This window comes from Ambystoma mexicanum, chromosome 9 (assembly GCF_040938575.1).
Source record: "Ambystoma mexicanum isolate Mex_15411 chromosome 9, UKY_AmexF1_1, whole genome shotgun sequence".
NCBI lineage: Eukaryota > Metazoa > Chordata > Amphibia > Caudata > Ambystomatidae > Ambystoma > Ambystoma mexicanum.
In genome coordinates this window covers 23,722,718-23,738,358 of record NC_090931.1, presented here as the reverse complement: position 1 = coordinate 23,738,358, position 15,641 = coordinate 23,722,718, and the positions used below count along the sequence as shown (strand labels likewise).

The following is a 15,641-nucleotide window of genomic DNA, read 5'->3' as shown; positions in this document are numbered from 1 at the left end:
CCTCACATTCATCCACTGGCACCTCACATTCATCCACTAGCACCACGCATTCATCCACTGGCACCTCACATTCATCCACTGGCACCTCACATTCATCCACTGGCACCACACATTCATCCACTGGCACCACGCATTCATCCACTGGTGCATCACATTCATCCACTGGCCCCACACATTCATCCACTGGCACCTCACATTTATCTGCTTGCACCACACATTCATCCACTTGCACCACACATTCATCCACTTGCACCACACATTCATCTACTTGCATGTCACATTCATCCACTGGTGCATCACATTCATCCACCGGCACCACACATTCATCCACTGGCACCTCACATTTATCTGCTTGCACCACACATTCATCCACTTGCACCACACATTCATCTACTGGCCCCACACATTCATCCACTGGCCCCACACATTCATCTACTGGCCCCACACATTCATCCTCTGGCACCTCACATTTATCCGCTTGCATCACACATTCATCCGCTGGCACGTCACATTCATCCACTGGCACATCACATTCATACACTGGCACCACACATTCATCCACTGGCAAGTCACAGTCATCCACTGCCCCCACGCATTCATCCACTGGCACCTCACATTCATCCACTGGCACATCACATTCATCCACTGGCACCTCACATTCTTCCACTGGCACCTCACATTCATTCACTGGCACCTCACATTCATCCACTGGAACCACACATTCATCCACTGGCATGTCACAGTCATCCACTGGCACCTCACATTTATCCACTGGCACCACACACTCATCCACTGGCACCTCACATTCATCCACTGGCACCTCACATTCATCCACTTGCACCTCACATTCATCCACTGGCACCTCACATTCATCCACTGGCACATCACATTCATCCACTGGCACCTCACATTCATTCACTGGCACCTCACATTCATCCACTGGCACCTCACATTCATCCACTGGCACCTCACATTCATCCACTGGAACCACACATTCATCCACTGGCATGTCACAGTCATCCACCGAACCACACATTCATCCACTGGAACCTCACATTTATCCACTTGCACCACACATTCATCCACTGCGTGTCACATTCATTCACTAGTGCGTCACATTCATCCACTGCCCCCACACATTCAACCACTGGCACCTCACAAGTATCCACTGGCCCCACACATTCATCCACTGGCCCCACACATTCATCCATTGGCCCCACACATTCATCCACTGGCCCCACACATTCATCCACTGGCACCTCACAATCATCCACTTGCATCACACATTCATCCACTGGCGTGTCACATTCATTCACTAGTGCGTCACATTCATCCACTGCCCCCACGCATTCAACCACTGGCACCTCACAAGTATCCACTTGCCCCACGCATTCATCCAGTGGCACCACACATTCATCTACTTGCACCACACATTCATCCACTGGTGTGTTGCATTCATGCAATGGCCCCACACATTCATCCACTGGCCCCACACATTCATTCACTGGACCCACACATTCATCCACTGGCACCACACATTCATCCACTGGCACATGATATTCATCCACTGGCCCCACACATTCATCCACTGGCCCATCACATTCATCCACTGGCACCTCACATTCATCCACTGGCACCTCATATTCATCCACTGGCACCTCACATTCATCCACTGGCACCTCATATTCATCCACTAGCACCTCACATTCATCCACTGGCACCTCACATTCATCCACTGGCACCTCATATTCATCCACTGGCACCTCATATTCATCCACTAGCACCACGCATTCATCCACTGGCACCTCACATTCATCCACTGGCACCTCACATTCATCCACTGGCACCTCACATTCATACACTGGCACCTCATATTCATCCACTAGCACCATGCATTCATCCACTGGCACCTCACATTCATCCACTGGCACCTCACATTCATCCACTGGCACCACACATTCATCCACTGGCACCACACATTCATCCACTGGCACCACGCATTCATCCACTGGCACCTCACATTTATCCACTTGCACCACACATTCATCCACTGGTGCATCACATTCATCCACTGGCCCCACACATTCATTCACTGGCACCTCACATTTATCTGCTTGCACCACACATTCATCCACTTGCACCACACATTCATCCACTTGCACCACACATTCATCTACTGGCCCCACACATTCATCTACTTGCATGTCACATTCATCCACTGGTGCATCACATTCATCCACCGGCACCACACATTCATCCACTGGCACCTCACATTTATCTGCTTGCACCACACATTCATCCACTTGCACCACACATTCATCTACTTGCACCACACATTCATCTACTTGCATGTCACATTCATCCACTGGTGCATCACATTCATCCACCGGCACCACACATTCATCCACTGGCACCTCACATTTATCTGCTTGCACCACACATTCATCCACTTGCACCACACATTCATCTACTGGCCCCACACATTCATCCACTGGCACATCACATTTATCCGCTTGCACCACACATTCATCCACTGGCACGTCACATTCATCCACTGGCACATCACATTCATCCACTGGCACGTCACAGTCATCCACTGCCCCCACGCATTCATCCACTGGCACCACACATTCATCCACTGGCACCTCACATTTATCTGCTTGCACCACACGTTCATCCACTTGCACCACACATTCATCTACTGGCCCCACACATTCATCCACTGGCACATCACATTTATCCGCTTGCACCACACATTCATCCACTGGCACCACACATTCATCCACTGGCACCTTACATTCATCCACTGGCACCTCACATTCATTCACTGGCACCTCACATTCATCCACTGGAACCACACATTCATCCACTGGCATGTCACAGTCATCCACTGGCACCTCACATTTATCCACTTGCACCACACACTCATCCACTGGCACCTCACATTCATCCACTGGCACCTCACATTCATCCACTTGCACCTCACATTCATCCACTGGCACCTCACATTCATCCACTGGCACATCACATTCATCCACTGGCACCTCACATTCATTCACTGGCACCTCACATTCATCCACTGGAACCACACATTCATCCACTGGCCCCACACATTCATCCACTGGCACCTCACATTCATCCACTGGCACCTCACATTCATCCACTGGAACCACACATTCATCCACTGGCATGTCACAGTCATCCACCGAACCACACATTCATCCTCTGGCACCTCACATTTATCCACTTGCACCACACATTCATCCACTGGCGTGTCACATTCATTCACTAGTGCGTCACATTCATCCACTGCCCCTACACATTCAACCACTGGTACCTCACAAGTATCCACTGGCCCCACACATTTATCCACTGGCCCCACACATTCATCCACTGGCCCCACACATTCATCCACTGGCCCCAACATTCATCCACTGGCATCTCACATTCATCCACTGGCACATCACATTCATCCACTGGCACCACACATTCATCCACTGGCACCTCACATTCATCCACTGGCACCTCACATTCATTCACTGGCACCTCACATTCATCCACTGGAACCACACATTCATCCACTGGCATGTCACAGTCATCCACTGGCCCCACACATTCATCCACTGGCACCTCACATTCATCCACTGGCACCTCACATTCATCCACTGGCATGTCACATTCATTCACTAGTGCGTCACATTCATCCACTGGCACCACACATTCATCCACTGGCACCACACATTCATCCACTGGCACCTCACATTCATCTACTGGCACATCACATTCATTCACTGGCACCTCACATTCATCCACGGGCACCACACATTCATCCACTGGCACGTCACATTCATCCACTGGCACCACACATTCATCCACTGGCACCACACATTCATCCACTGGCACCTCACATTCATCCACGGGCACCACACATTCATCCACTGGCACGTCACATTCATCCACTGGCACCACACATTCATCCACCGAACCACACATTCATCCGCTTGCACCTCACATTCATCCACTGGCGTGTCACATTCATCCACTGCCCCCACACATTCACCCACTGGCACCTCACATTCATCCACTGGCACCACACATTCATCCACCGAACCACACATTCATCCGCTTGCACCTCACATTCATCCACGGGCGTGTCACATTCATCCACTGCCCCCACACATTCACCCACTGGCACCTCACATTCATCCACTGGCACCACACATTCATCCTCTGGCACCTCACATGTATCCACTTGCACCACACATTCATCCACTGGCACCACACATTCATCCACTGGCACCTCACATTCATCCACTGGCCCCACACATTCATCCACTAGCACCACACATTCATCCACTGGCACCTCACATTCATCCACTGGCCCCACACATTCATCCACTGGCACCTCACATTAATTCACTGGCACCACACATTCATTCACTGGCACCTCACAATCATCCACTGGCACCACACATTCATCCACTGGCACCTCACATTCATCCACTGGCCCCACACATTCATCCACTGGCACCTCACATTAATTCACTGGCACCACACATTCATTCACTGGCACCTCACATTCATCCACTGGCACGTCACATTCATCCACTTGCACCACACATTCATCCACCGAACCACACATTCATCCGCTTGCACCTCACATTCATCCACTGGCGTGTCACATTCATTCACTAGTGCGTCACATTCATCCACTGCCCCCACACATTCACCCACTGGCACCTCACATTCATCCACTGGCACCACACATTCATCCTCTGGCACCACACATGTATCCACTTGCACCACACATTCATCCACTGGCCCCACACATTCATCCACTGGAACCACACATTCATCCACTGGCATGTCACAGTCATCCACTGGCACCTCACATTTATCCACTTGCACCACACACTCATCCACTGGCACCTCACATTCATCCACTGGCACCTCACATTCATCCACTTGCACCTCACATTCATCCACTGGCACCTCACATTCATCCACTGGCACATCACATTCATCCACTGGCACCTCACATTCATTCACTGGCACCTCACATTCATCCACTGGAACCACACATTCATCCACTGGCCCCACACATTCATCCATTGGCACCTCACATTCATCCACTGGCACCTCACATTCATCCACTGGAACCACACATTCATCCACTGGCATGTCACAGTCATCCACCGAACCACACATTCATCCTCTGGCACCTCACATTTATCCACTTGCACCACACATTCATCCACTGGCGTGTCACATTCATTCACTAGTGCGTCACATTCATCCACTGCCCCTACACATTCAACCACTGGTACCTCACAAGTATCCACTGGCCCCACACATTCATCCACTGGCCCCACACATTCATCCACTGGCCCCAACATTCATCCACTGGCATCTCACATTCATCCACTGGCACCACACATTCATCCACTGGCACCTCACATTCATCCACTGGCACCTCACATTCATCCACTGGCACCTCACATTCATTCACTGGCACCTCACATTCATCCACTGGAACCACACATTCATCCACTGGCAGGTCACAGTCATCCACTGGCCCCACACATTCATCCACTGGCACCTCACATTCATCCACTGGCACCTCACATTCATCCACTGGCATGTCACATTCATTCACTAGTGCGTCACATTCATCCACTGGCACCACACATTCATCCACTGGCACCACACATTCATCCACTGGCACCTCACATTCATCCACTGGCACATCACATTCATTCACTGGCACCTCACATTCATCCACGGGCACCACACATTCATCCACTGGCACGTCACATTCATCCACTGGCACCACACATTCATCCACTGGCACCACACATTCATCCACTGGCACCTCACATTCATCCACGGGCACCACACATTCATCCACTGGCACGTCACATTCATCCACTGGCACCACACATTCATCCACCGAACCACACATTCATCCGCTTGCACCTCACATTCATCCACTGGCGTGTCACATTCATCCACTGCCCCCACACATTCACCCACTGGCACCTCACATTCATCCACTGGCACCACACATTCATCCACCGAACCACACATTCATCCGCTTGCACCTCACATTCATCCACGGGCGTGTCACATTCATCCACTGCCCCCACACATTCACCCACTGGCACCTCACATTCATCCACTGGCACCACACATTCATCCTCTGGCACCTCACATGTATCCACTTGCACCACACATTCATCCACTGGCACCACACATTCATCCACTGGCACCTCACATTCATCCACTGGCCCCACACATTCATCCACTAGCACCACACATTCATCCACTGGCACCTCACATTCATCCACTGGAACCACACATTCATCCACTGGCATGCCACAGTCATCCACTGGCACCTCACATTCATCCACTGGAACCACACATTCATCCACTGGCATGTCACATTCATCCACTGGCCCCACACATTCATCCACTAGCACCACACATTCATCACTTGGCACCACACATTCATCCACTGGCACCACACATTCATCCACTGGCACCTCACATTCATCCACTGGCCCCACACATTCATCCACTGGCACCACACATTCATTCACTGGCACCTCACATTCATCCACTGGCACCACACATTCATCCACTGGCACCTCACATTCATCCACTGGCCCCACACATTCATCCACTGGCACCTCACATTAATTCACTGGCACCACACATTCATTCACTGGCACCTCACATTCATCCACTGGCACGTCACATTCATCCACTTGCACCACACATTCATCCACCGAACCACACATTCATCCGCTTGCACCTCACATTCATCCACTGGCGTGTCACATTCATTCACTAGTGCGTCACATTCATCCACTGCCCCCACACATTCACCCACTGGCACCTCACATTCATCCACTGGCACCACACATTCATCCTCTGGCACCACACATGTATCCACTTGCACCACACATTCATCCACTGGCCCCACACATTCATCCACTGGAACCACACATTCATCCACTGGCACCTCACATGCATCCACTGGCACCTCACATTCAACCACTCGCTTCACACATTCACCCACTGGCACCTCACATTCATCCACTGGCACCACACATTCATCCTCTGGCACCACACATGTATCCACTTGCACCACACATTCATCCACTGGCCCCACACATTCATCCACTGGAACCACACATTCAACCACTGGCACCTCACATGCATCCACTGGCACCTCACATTCAACCACTCGCTTCACACATTTATCCACTGGCACCACACATTCAACCACTCGCTTCACACATTCATCCACTGGCACCTCACATTCATCCACTGGCACCACACATTCATCCACTGGCACCTCGCATTCATCCACTGGCACCTCACATTCATCCACTAGCACCACACATTCATCCACTGGCACCTCACATTTATCCACTTGCACCACACATTCATCCACTGGTACCTCACATTTATCTGCTTGCAACACACATTCATCCACTTGCACCACACATTCATCCACTTGCACCACACATTCATCTACTTGCATGTCACATTCATCCACTGGTGCATCACATTCATCCACTGGCACCACACATTCATCCACTGGCACCTCACATTTATCTGCTTGCACCACACATTCATCCACTTGCACCACACATTCATCTACTGGCCCCACACATTCATCCACTGGCCCCACACATTCATCCTCTGGCACCTCACATTTATCCGCTTGCACCACACATTCATCTACTGGCATGTCACAGTCATCCACTGGCACATCACATTCATCCACTGGAACCTCACATTCATCCACTTGCACCTCACATTCATCCACTGGCACATCACATTCATCCACTGGCACCTCACATTCATCCACTGGAACCACACATTCATCCACTGGCATGTCACAGTCATCCACTGGCACATCACATTCATCCACTGGCACCTCACATTCATCCACTGGAACCACACATTCATCCACTGGCATGTCACAGTCATCCACTGGCACCTCACATTCATCCACTGGCACCTCACATTCATCCACTGGCACATCAAATTCATCCACTGGCACCTCACATTCATCCACTGGCCCCACACATTCATCCACTGAACCACACATTCATCCACTGGCACCTCACATTTATCCGCTTGCACCACACATTCATCTACTGGCATGTCACAGTCATCCACTGGCACCTCACATTTATCCACTGGCACCACACACTCATCCACTGGCACCTCACATTCATCCAGTGGCACCTCACATTCATCCACTTGCACCTCACATTCATCCACTGGCACATCAAATTCATCCACTGGCACCTCACATTCATTCACTGGCACCACACATTCATCCACCGAACCACACATTCATCCACTGGCACCTCACATTTATCCGCTTGCACCACACATTCATCTACTGGCATGTCACATTCATCCACTGGCACCACACATTCATCCACTGGCACCTCATATTCATCCACTGGCCCCACACATTCATCCACTGGCACCTCACATTCATCCACTGGCACCTCACATTCATCCACTGGCACCTCACATTCATTCACTGGCACCTCACATTCATCCACTGGAACCACACATTCATCCACTGGCATGTCACAGTCATCCACTGGCACCTCACATTTATCCACTGGCACCACACACTCATCCACTGGCACCTCACATTCATCCACTTGGACCTCACATTCATCCACTGGCACCTCACATTCATCCACTGGCACCTCACATTCATCCACTGGAACCACACATTCTTCCACTGGCCCCACACATTCATCCACTGGAACCACACATTCATCCACTGGAACCACACATTCATCCACTGGCATGTCACAGTCATCCACTGGCATGTCACAGTCATCCACCGAACCACACATTCATCCACTGGCACCTCACATGTATCCACTTGCACCACACATTCATCCACTGGCGTGTCACATTCATTCACTAGTGCGTCACATTCATCCACTGCCCCCACACATTCATCCACTGGCACCACACATTCATCCACTGGCACATCATATTCATCCACTGGCCCCACACATTCATCCACTGGCCCATCACATTCATCCACTGGCACCTCACATTAATTCACTGGCACCACACATTCATTCACTGGCACCTCACATTCATCCACTGGCACCTCACATTCATCCACTGGCACCTCATATTCATCCACTGGCACCTCATATTCATCCACTGGCACCACGCATTCATCCACTGGCACCTCACATTCATCCACTGGCACCACACATTCATCCACTGGCACCACACATTCATCCACTGGCACCTCACATTCATCCACTAGCACCTCACATTCATCCACTGGCACCTCACATTCATCCACTGGCACCTCACATTAATTCACTGGCACCACACATTCATCCACTGGCACCTCACATTCATCCACTGGCACCTCATATTCATCCACTGGCACCTCATATTCATCCACTAGCACCACGCATTCATCCACTGGCACCTCACATTCATCCACTGGCACCTCACATTCATCCACTGGCACCTCACATTCATCCACTGGCACCACACATTCATCCACTGGCACCTCACATTTATCCACTTGCACCACACATTCATCCACTGGTGCATCACATTCATCCACTGGCCCCACACATTCATCCACTGGCACCTCACATTTATCTGCTTGCACCACACATTCATCCACTTGCACCACACATTCATCTACTGGCTCCACACATTCATCTACTTGCATGTCACATTCATCCACTGGTGCATCACATTCATCCACCTGCACCACACATTCATCCACTGGCACCTCACATTTATCTGCTTGCACCACACATTCATCCACTTGCACCACACATTCATCTACTTGCACCACACATTCATCTACTTGCATGTCACATTCATCCACTGGTGCATCACATTCATCCACCGGCACCACACATTCATCCACTGGCACCTCACATTCATCTGCTTGCACCACACATTCATCCACTTGCACCACACATTCATCTACTGGCCCCACACATTCATCCACTGGCACATCACATTCATCCACTGGCACGTCACAGTCATCCACTGCCCCCACGCATTCATCCACTGGCACCACACACTCATCCACTGGCACCTCACATTCATCCACTGGCACCTCACATTCATCCACTTGCACCTCACATTCATCCACTGGCACCTCACATTCATCCAGTGGCACCTCACATTCATCCACTGGCACCTCACATTTATCCACTTGCACCACACACTCATCCACTGGCACCTCACATTCATCCACTGGCACCTCACATTCATCCACTTGCACCTCACATTCATTCCCTGGCACCTCACATTCATCCAGTGGCACCTCACATTCATCCACTGGAACCACACATTCATCCACTGGCACCTCACATTCATCCACTGGCACCTCACATTCATCCACTGGAACCACACATTCATCCACTGGCATGTCACAGTCATCCACAGAACCACACATTCATCCACTGGCACCTCACATTTATCCACTTGCACCACACATTCATCCACTGGCGTGTCACATTCATTTACTAGTGCGTCACATTCATCCACTGCCCCTACACATTCAACCACTGGTACCTCACATGTATCCACTGGCCCCACACATTCATCCACTGGCCCCACACATTCATCCACTGGCCCCACACATTCATCCACTGGCCCCAACATTCATCCCCTGGCACCTCACATTCATCCACTTGCACCACACACTCATCCACTGGCACCTCACATTCATCCACTGGCACCTCACATTCATCCACTTGCACCTCACATTCATTCCCTGGCACCTCACATTCATCCAGTGGCGTGTCACATTCATTCACTAGTGCGTCACATTCATCCACTGCCCCCACACATTCATCCACTGGCACCTCACATTTATCCACTGGCACCACACACTCATCCACTGGCACCTCACATTCATCCACTGGCACCTCACATTCATCCACTTGCACCTCACATTCATTCCCTGGCACCTCACATTCATCCAGTGGCACCTCACATTCATCCACTGGAACCACACATTCATCCACTGGCACCTCACATTCATCCACTGGCACCTCACATTCATCCACTGGAACCACACATTCATCCACTGGCATGTCACAGTCATCCACCGAACCACACATTCATCCACTGGCACCTCACATTTATCCACTTGCACAACACATTCATCCACTGGCGTGTCACATTCATTTACTAGTGCGTCACATTCATCCACTGCCCCTACACATTCAACCACTGGTACCTCACATGTATCCACTGGCCCCACACATTCATCCACTGGCCCCACACATTCATCCACTGGCCCCACACATTCATCCCCTGGCACCTCACATTCATCCACTGGCACATCACATTCATCCACTGGCACCACACATTCATCCACTGGCACCTCACATTCATCCACTGGCACCTCACATTCATTCACTGGCACCTCACATTCATCCACTGGAACCACACATTCATCCACTGGCATGTCACAGTCATCCACTGGCCCCACACATTCATCCACTGGCACCTCACATTCATCCACTGGCACCTCACATTCATCCACTGGCATGTCACAGTCATCCACCGAACCACACATTCATCCACTGGCACCTCACATTTATCCACTTGCACCACACATTCATCCACTGGCGTGTCACATTCATTCACTAGTGCGTCACATTCATCCACTGCCCCCACACATTCATCCACTGGCACCTCACATTTATCCACTTACACCACACATTCATCCACTGGCGTGTCACATTCATTCACTAGTGCGTCACATTCATCCACTGCCCCCACACATTCATCTACTGGCACCTCACATTTATCCACTTGCACCACACATTCATCCACTTGCGTGTCACATTCATTCACTAGTGTGTCACATTCATCCACTGCCCCCACACATTCATCCACTGGCACCTCACAAGTATCCACTTGCACCACACATTCATTAACTGGCACCTCACATTCATCCACTGGCACCTCATATTCATCCACTAGCACCTCACATTCATCCACTGGCACCTCACATTCATCCACTGGCACCTCATATTCATCCACTGGCACCTCATATTCATCCACTAGCACCACGCATTCATCCACTGGCACCTCAGATTCATCCACTGGCACCTCACATTCATCCACTGGCACCACACATTCATCCACTGGCACCACGCATTCATCCACTGGCACCTCACATTTATCCACTTGCACCACACATTCATCCACTGGCCCCACACATTCATCCACTGGCACCTCACATTTATCTGCTTGCACCACACATTCATCCACTTGCACCACACATTCATCTACTGGCCCCACACATTCATCTACTTGCATGTCACATTCATCCACTGGTGCATCACATTCATCCACCTGCACCACACATTCATCCACTGGCACCTCACATTTATCTGCTTGCACCACACATTCATCCACTTGCACCACACATTCATCTACTTGCACCACACATTCATCTACTTGCATGTCACATTCATCCACTGGTGCATCACATTCATCCACCGGCACCACACATTCATCCACTGGCACCTCACATTCATCTGCTTGCACCACACATTCATCCACTTGCACCACCCATTCATCTACTGGCCCCACACATTCATCCACTGGCACATCACATTCATCCACTGGCACGTCACAGTCGTGCACTGCCCCCACGCATTCATCCACTGGCACCACACATTCATCCACTGGCACCTCACATTCATTCACTGGCACCTCACATTCATCCACTGGAACCACACATTCATCCACTGGCATGTCACAGTCATCCACTGGCACCTCACATTTATCCACTTGCACCACACACTCATCCACTGGCACCTCACATTCATCCACTGGCACCTCACATTCATCCACTGGCACCTCACATTCATCCACTGGCACATCACATTCATCCACTGGCACCTCACATTCATTCACTGGCACCTCACATTCATCCACTGGAACCACACATTCATCCACTGGCCCCACACATTCATCCACTGGCACCTCACATTCATCCACTGGCACCTCACATTCATCCACTGGAACCACACATTCATCCACTGGCATGTCACAGTCATCCACCGAACCACACATTCATCCACTGGCACCTCACATTTATCCACTTGCACCACACATTCATCCACTGGCGTGTCACATTCATTCACTAGTGCGTCACATTCATCCACTGCCCCTACACATTCAACCACTGGTACCTCACAAGTATCCACTGGCCCCACACATTCATCCACTGGCCCCACACATTCATCCACTGGCCCCAACATTCATCCACTGGCACCTCACATTCATCCACTGGCACCTCACATTCATCCACTGGCACCACACATTCATCCACTGGCACCTCACATTCATCCACTGGCACCACACATTCATCCACTGGCACCTCACATTCATCCTCTGGCACCACACATTCATCCACTAGCACCTCACATTCATCCACTGGCACCACACATTCATCCACTGGCACGTCACATTCATCCACTGGCACGTCACAGTCATCCACTGCCCCCACGCATTCATCCACTGGCACCTCACATTCATCCACTGGCACCTCACATTCATCCACTGGCACCTCACATTCATTCACTGGCACCTCACATTCATCCACTGGAACCACACATTCATCCACTGGCATGTCACAGTCATCCACTGGCACCTCACATTTATCCACTGGCACCACACACTCATCCACTGGCACCTCACATTCATCCACTGGAACCACACATTCATCCACTGGCCCCACACATTCATCCACTGGCACCTCACATTCATCCACTGGCACCTCACATTCATCCACTGGAACCACACATTCATCCACTGGCATGTCACAGTCATCCACCGAACCACACATTCATCCACTGGCACCTCACATGTATCCACTTGCACCACACATTCATCCACTGGCGTGTCACATTCATTCACTAGTGCGTCACATTCATCCACTGCCCCCACACATTCAACCACTGGCACCTCACATTCATCCACTGGCACCTCATATTCATCCACTGGCCCCACACATTCATCCACTGGCACCACACATTCATCCACTGGCACATCATATTCATCCACTGGCCCCACACATTCATCCACTGGCCCATCACATTCATCCACTGGCACCTCACATTAATTCACTGGCACCACACATTCATTCACTGGCACCTCACATTCATCCACTGGCACCTCATATTCATCCACTAGCACCTCACATTCATCCACTGGCACCTCACATTCATCCACTGGCACCTCATATTCATCCACTGGCACCTCATATTCATCCACTAGCACCACGCATTCATCCACTGGCACCTCACATTAATTCACTGGCACCACGCATTCATCCACTGGCACCTCACATTCATCCACTGGTGCATCACATTCATCCACTGGCCCCACACATTCATCCACTGGCACCTCACATTTATCTGCTTGCACCACACATTCATCCACTTGCACCACACATTCATCTACTGGCCCCACACATTCATCTACTTGCATGTCACATTCATCCACTGGTGCATCACATTCATCCACCTGCACCACACATTCATCCACTGGCACCTCACATTTATCTGCTTGCACCACACATTCATCCACTTGCACCACACATTCATCTACTTGCATGTCACATTCATCCACTGGTGCATCACATTCATCCACCGGCACCACACATTCATCCACTGGCACCTCACATTCATCCACTGGCACCTCATATTCATCCACTGGCACCTCATATTCATCCACTAGCACCACGCATTCATCCACTGGCACCTCACATTAATTCACTGGCACCACGCATTCATCCACTGGCACCTCACATTCATCCACTGGTGCATCACATTCATCCACTGGCCCCACACATTCATCCACTGGCACCTCACATTTATCTGCTTGCACCACACATTCATCCACTTGCACCACACATTCATCTACTGGCCCCACACATTCATCTACTTGCATGTCACATTCATCCACTGGTGCATCACATTCATCCACCTGCACCACACATTCATCCACTGGCACCTCACATTTATCTGCTTGCACCACACATTCATCCACTTGCACCACACATTCATCTACTTGCATGTCACATTCATCCACTGGTGCATCACATTCATCCACCGGCACCACACATTCATCCACTGGCACCTCACATTCATCTGCTTGCACCACACATTCATCCACTTGCACCACACATTCATCTACTGGCCCCACACATTCATCCACTGGCACATCACATTCATCCACTGGCACGTCACAGTCATCCACTGCCCCACGCATTCATCCAGTGGCACCTCACATTCATCCACTGGCACCTCACATTTATCCACTGGCACCACACACTCATCCACTGGCACCTCACATTCATCCACTGGCACCTCACATTCATCCACTTGCACCTCACATTCATCCACTGGCACCTCACATTCATCCAGTGGCACCTCACATTCATCCACTGGCACCTCACATTTATCCACTTGCACCACACACTCATCCACTGGCACCTCACATTCATCCACTGGCACCTCACATTCATCCACTTGCACCTCACATTCATCCACTGGCACCTCACATTCATCCAGTGG

The 15,641-nt window shown here is 50.6% G+C and overlaps 1 protein-coding gene across 1 annotated transcript; it reads right to left on the bottom strand.

Annotated features, from left to right (window-relative positions):
* Positions 1-1,016: 1,016 nt before the first annotated feature.
* On the bottom strand, positions 1,017-10,492 carry LOC138487227 (titin homolog). Its single transcript, XM_069613864.1, has 16 exons — positions 10,198-10,492; positions 9,673-10,143; positions 8,917-9,093; positions 8,393-8,821; positions 7,429-8,046; positions 6,820-7,332; positions 6,338-6,556; positions 6,045-6,283; positions 5,500-5,725; positions 5,145-5,383; positions 4,662-4,971; positions 4,138-4,314; positions 3,531-3,767; positions 3,155-3,414; positions 2,105-2,981; positions 1,017-1,945 (listed from the first exon to the last, which is right to left on the bottom strand). The coding sequence occupies exons 1-16, from the start codon at positions 10,490-10,492 to the stop codon at positions 1,017-1,019; spliced, it is 6,216 nt and encodes a 2,071-aa protein (XP_069469965.1).
* Positions 10,493-15,641: the final 5,149 nt, after the last annotated feature.

Bases quoted from the DNA above. Each gene is read 5' to 3' on its own strand.
- LOC138487227 (XM_069613864.1), bottom strand. From the start codon at position 10,492: ATGTGTGGTTCTGTGGATGACTGTGACATGCCAGTGGATGAATGTGTG. The intron at 6,284-6,337 runs GTGAGGTGCCAG...GTGTGGGGCCAG, and splicing joins TGTGGTTCCAGTGGATGAAT to TGGATGAATGTGAGGTGCCA. The intron at 3,768-4,137 runs GTGAGGTGCAAG...ATGTGCCAGTAG, and splicing joins TGACACGCCCGTGGATGAAT to ATGAATGTGAGGTGCCAGTG.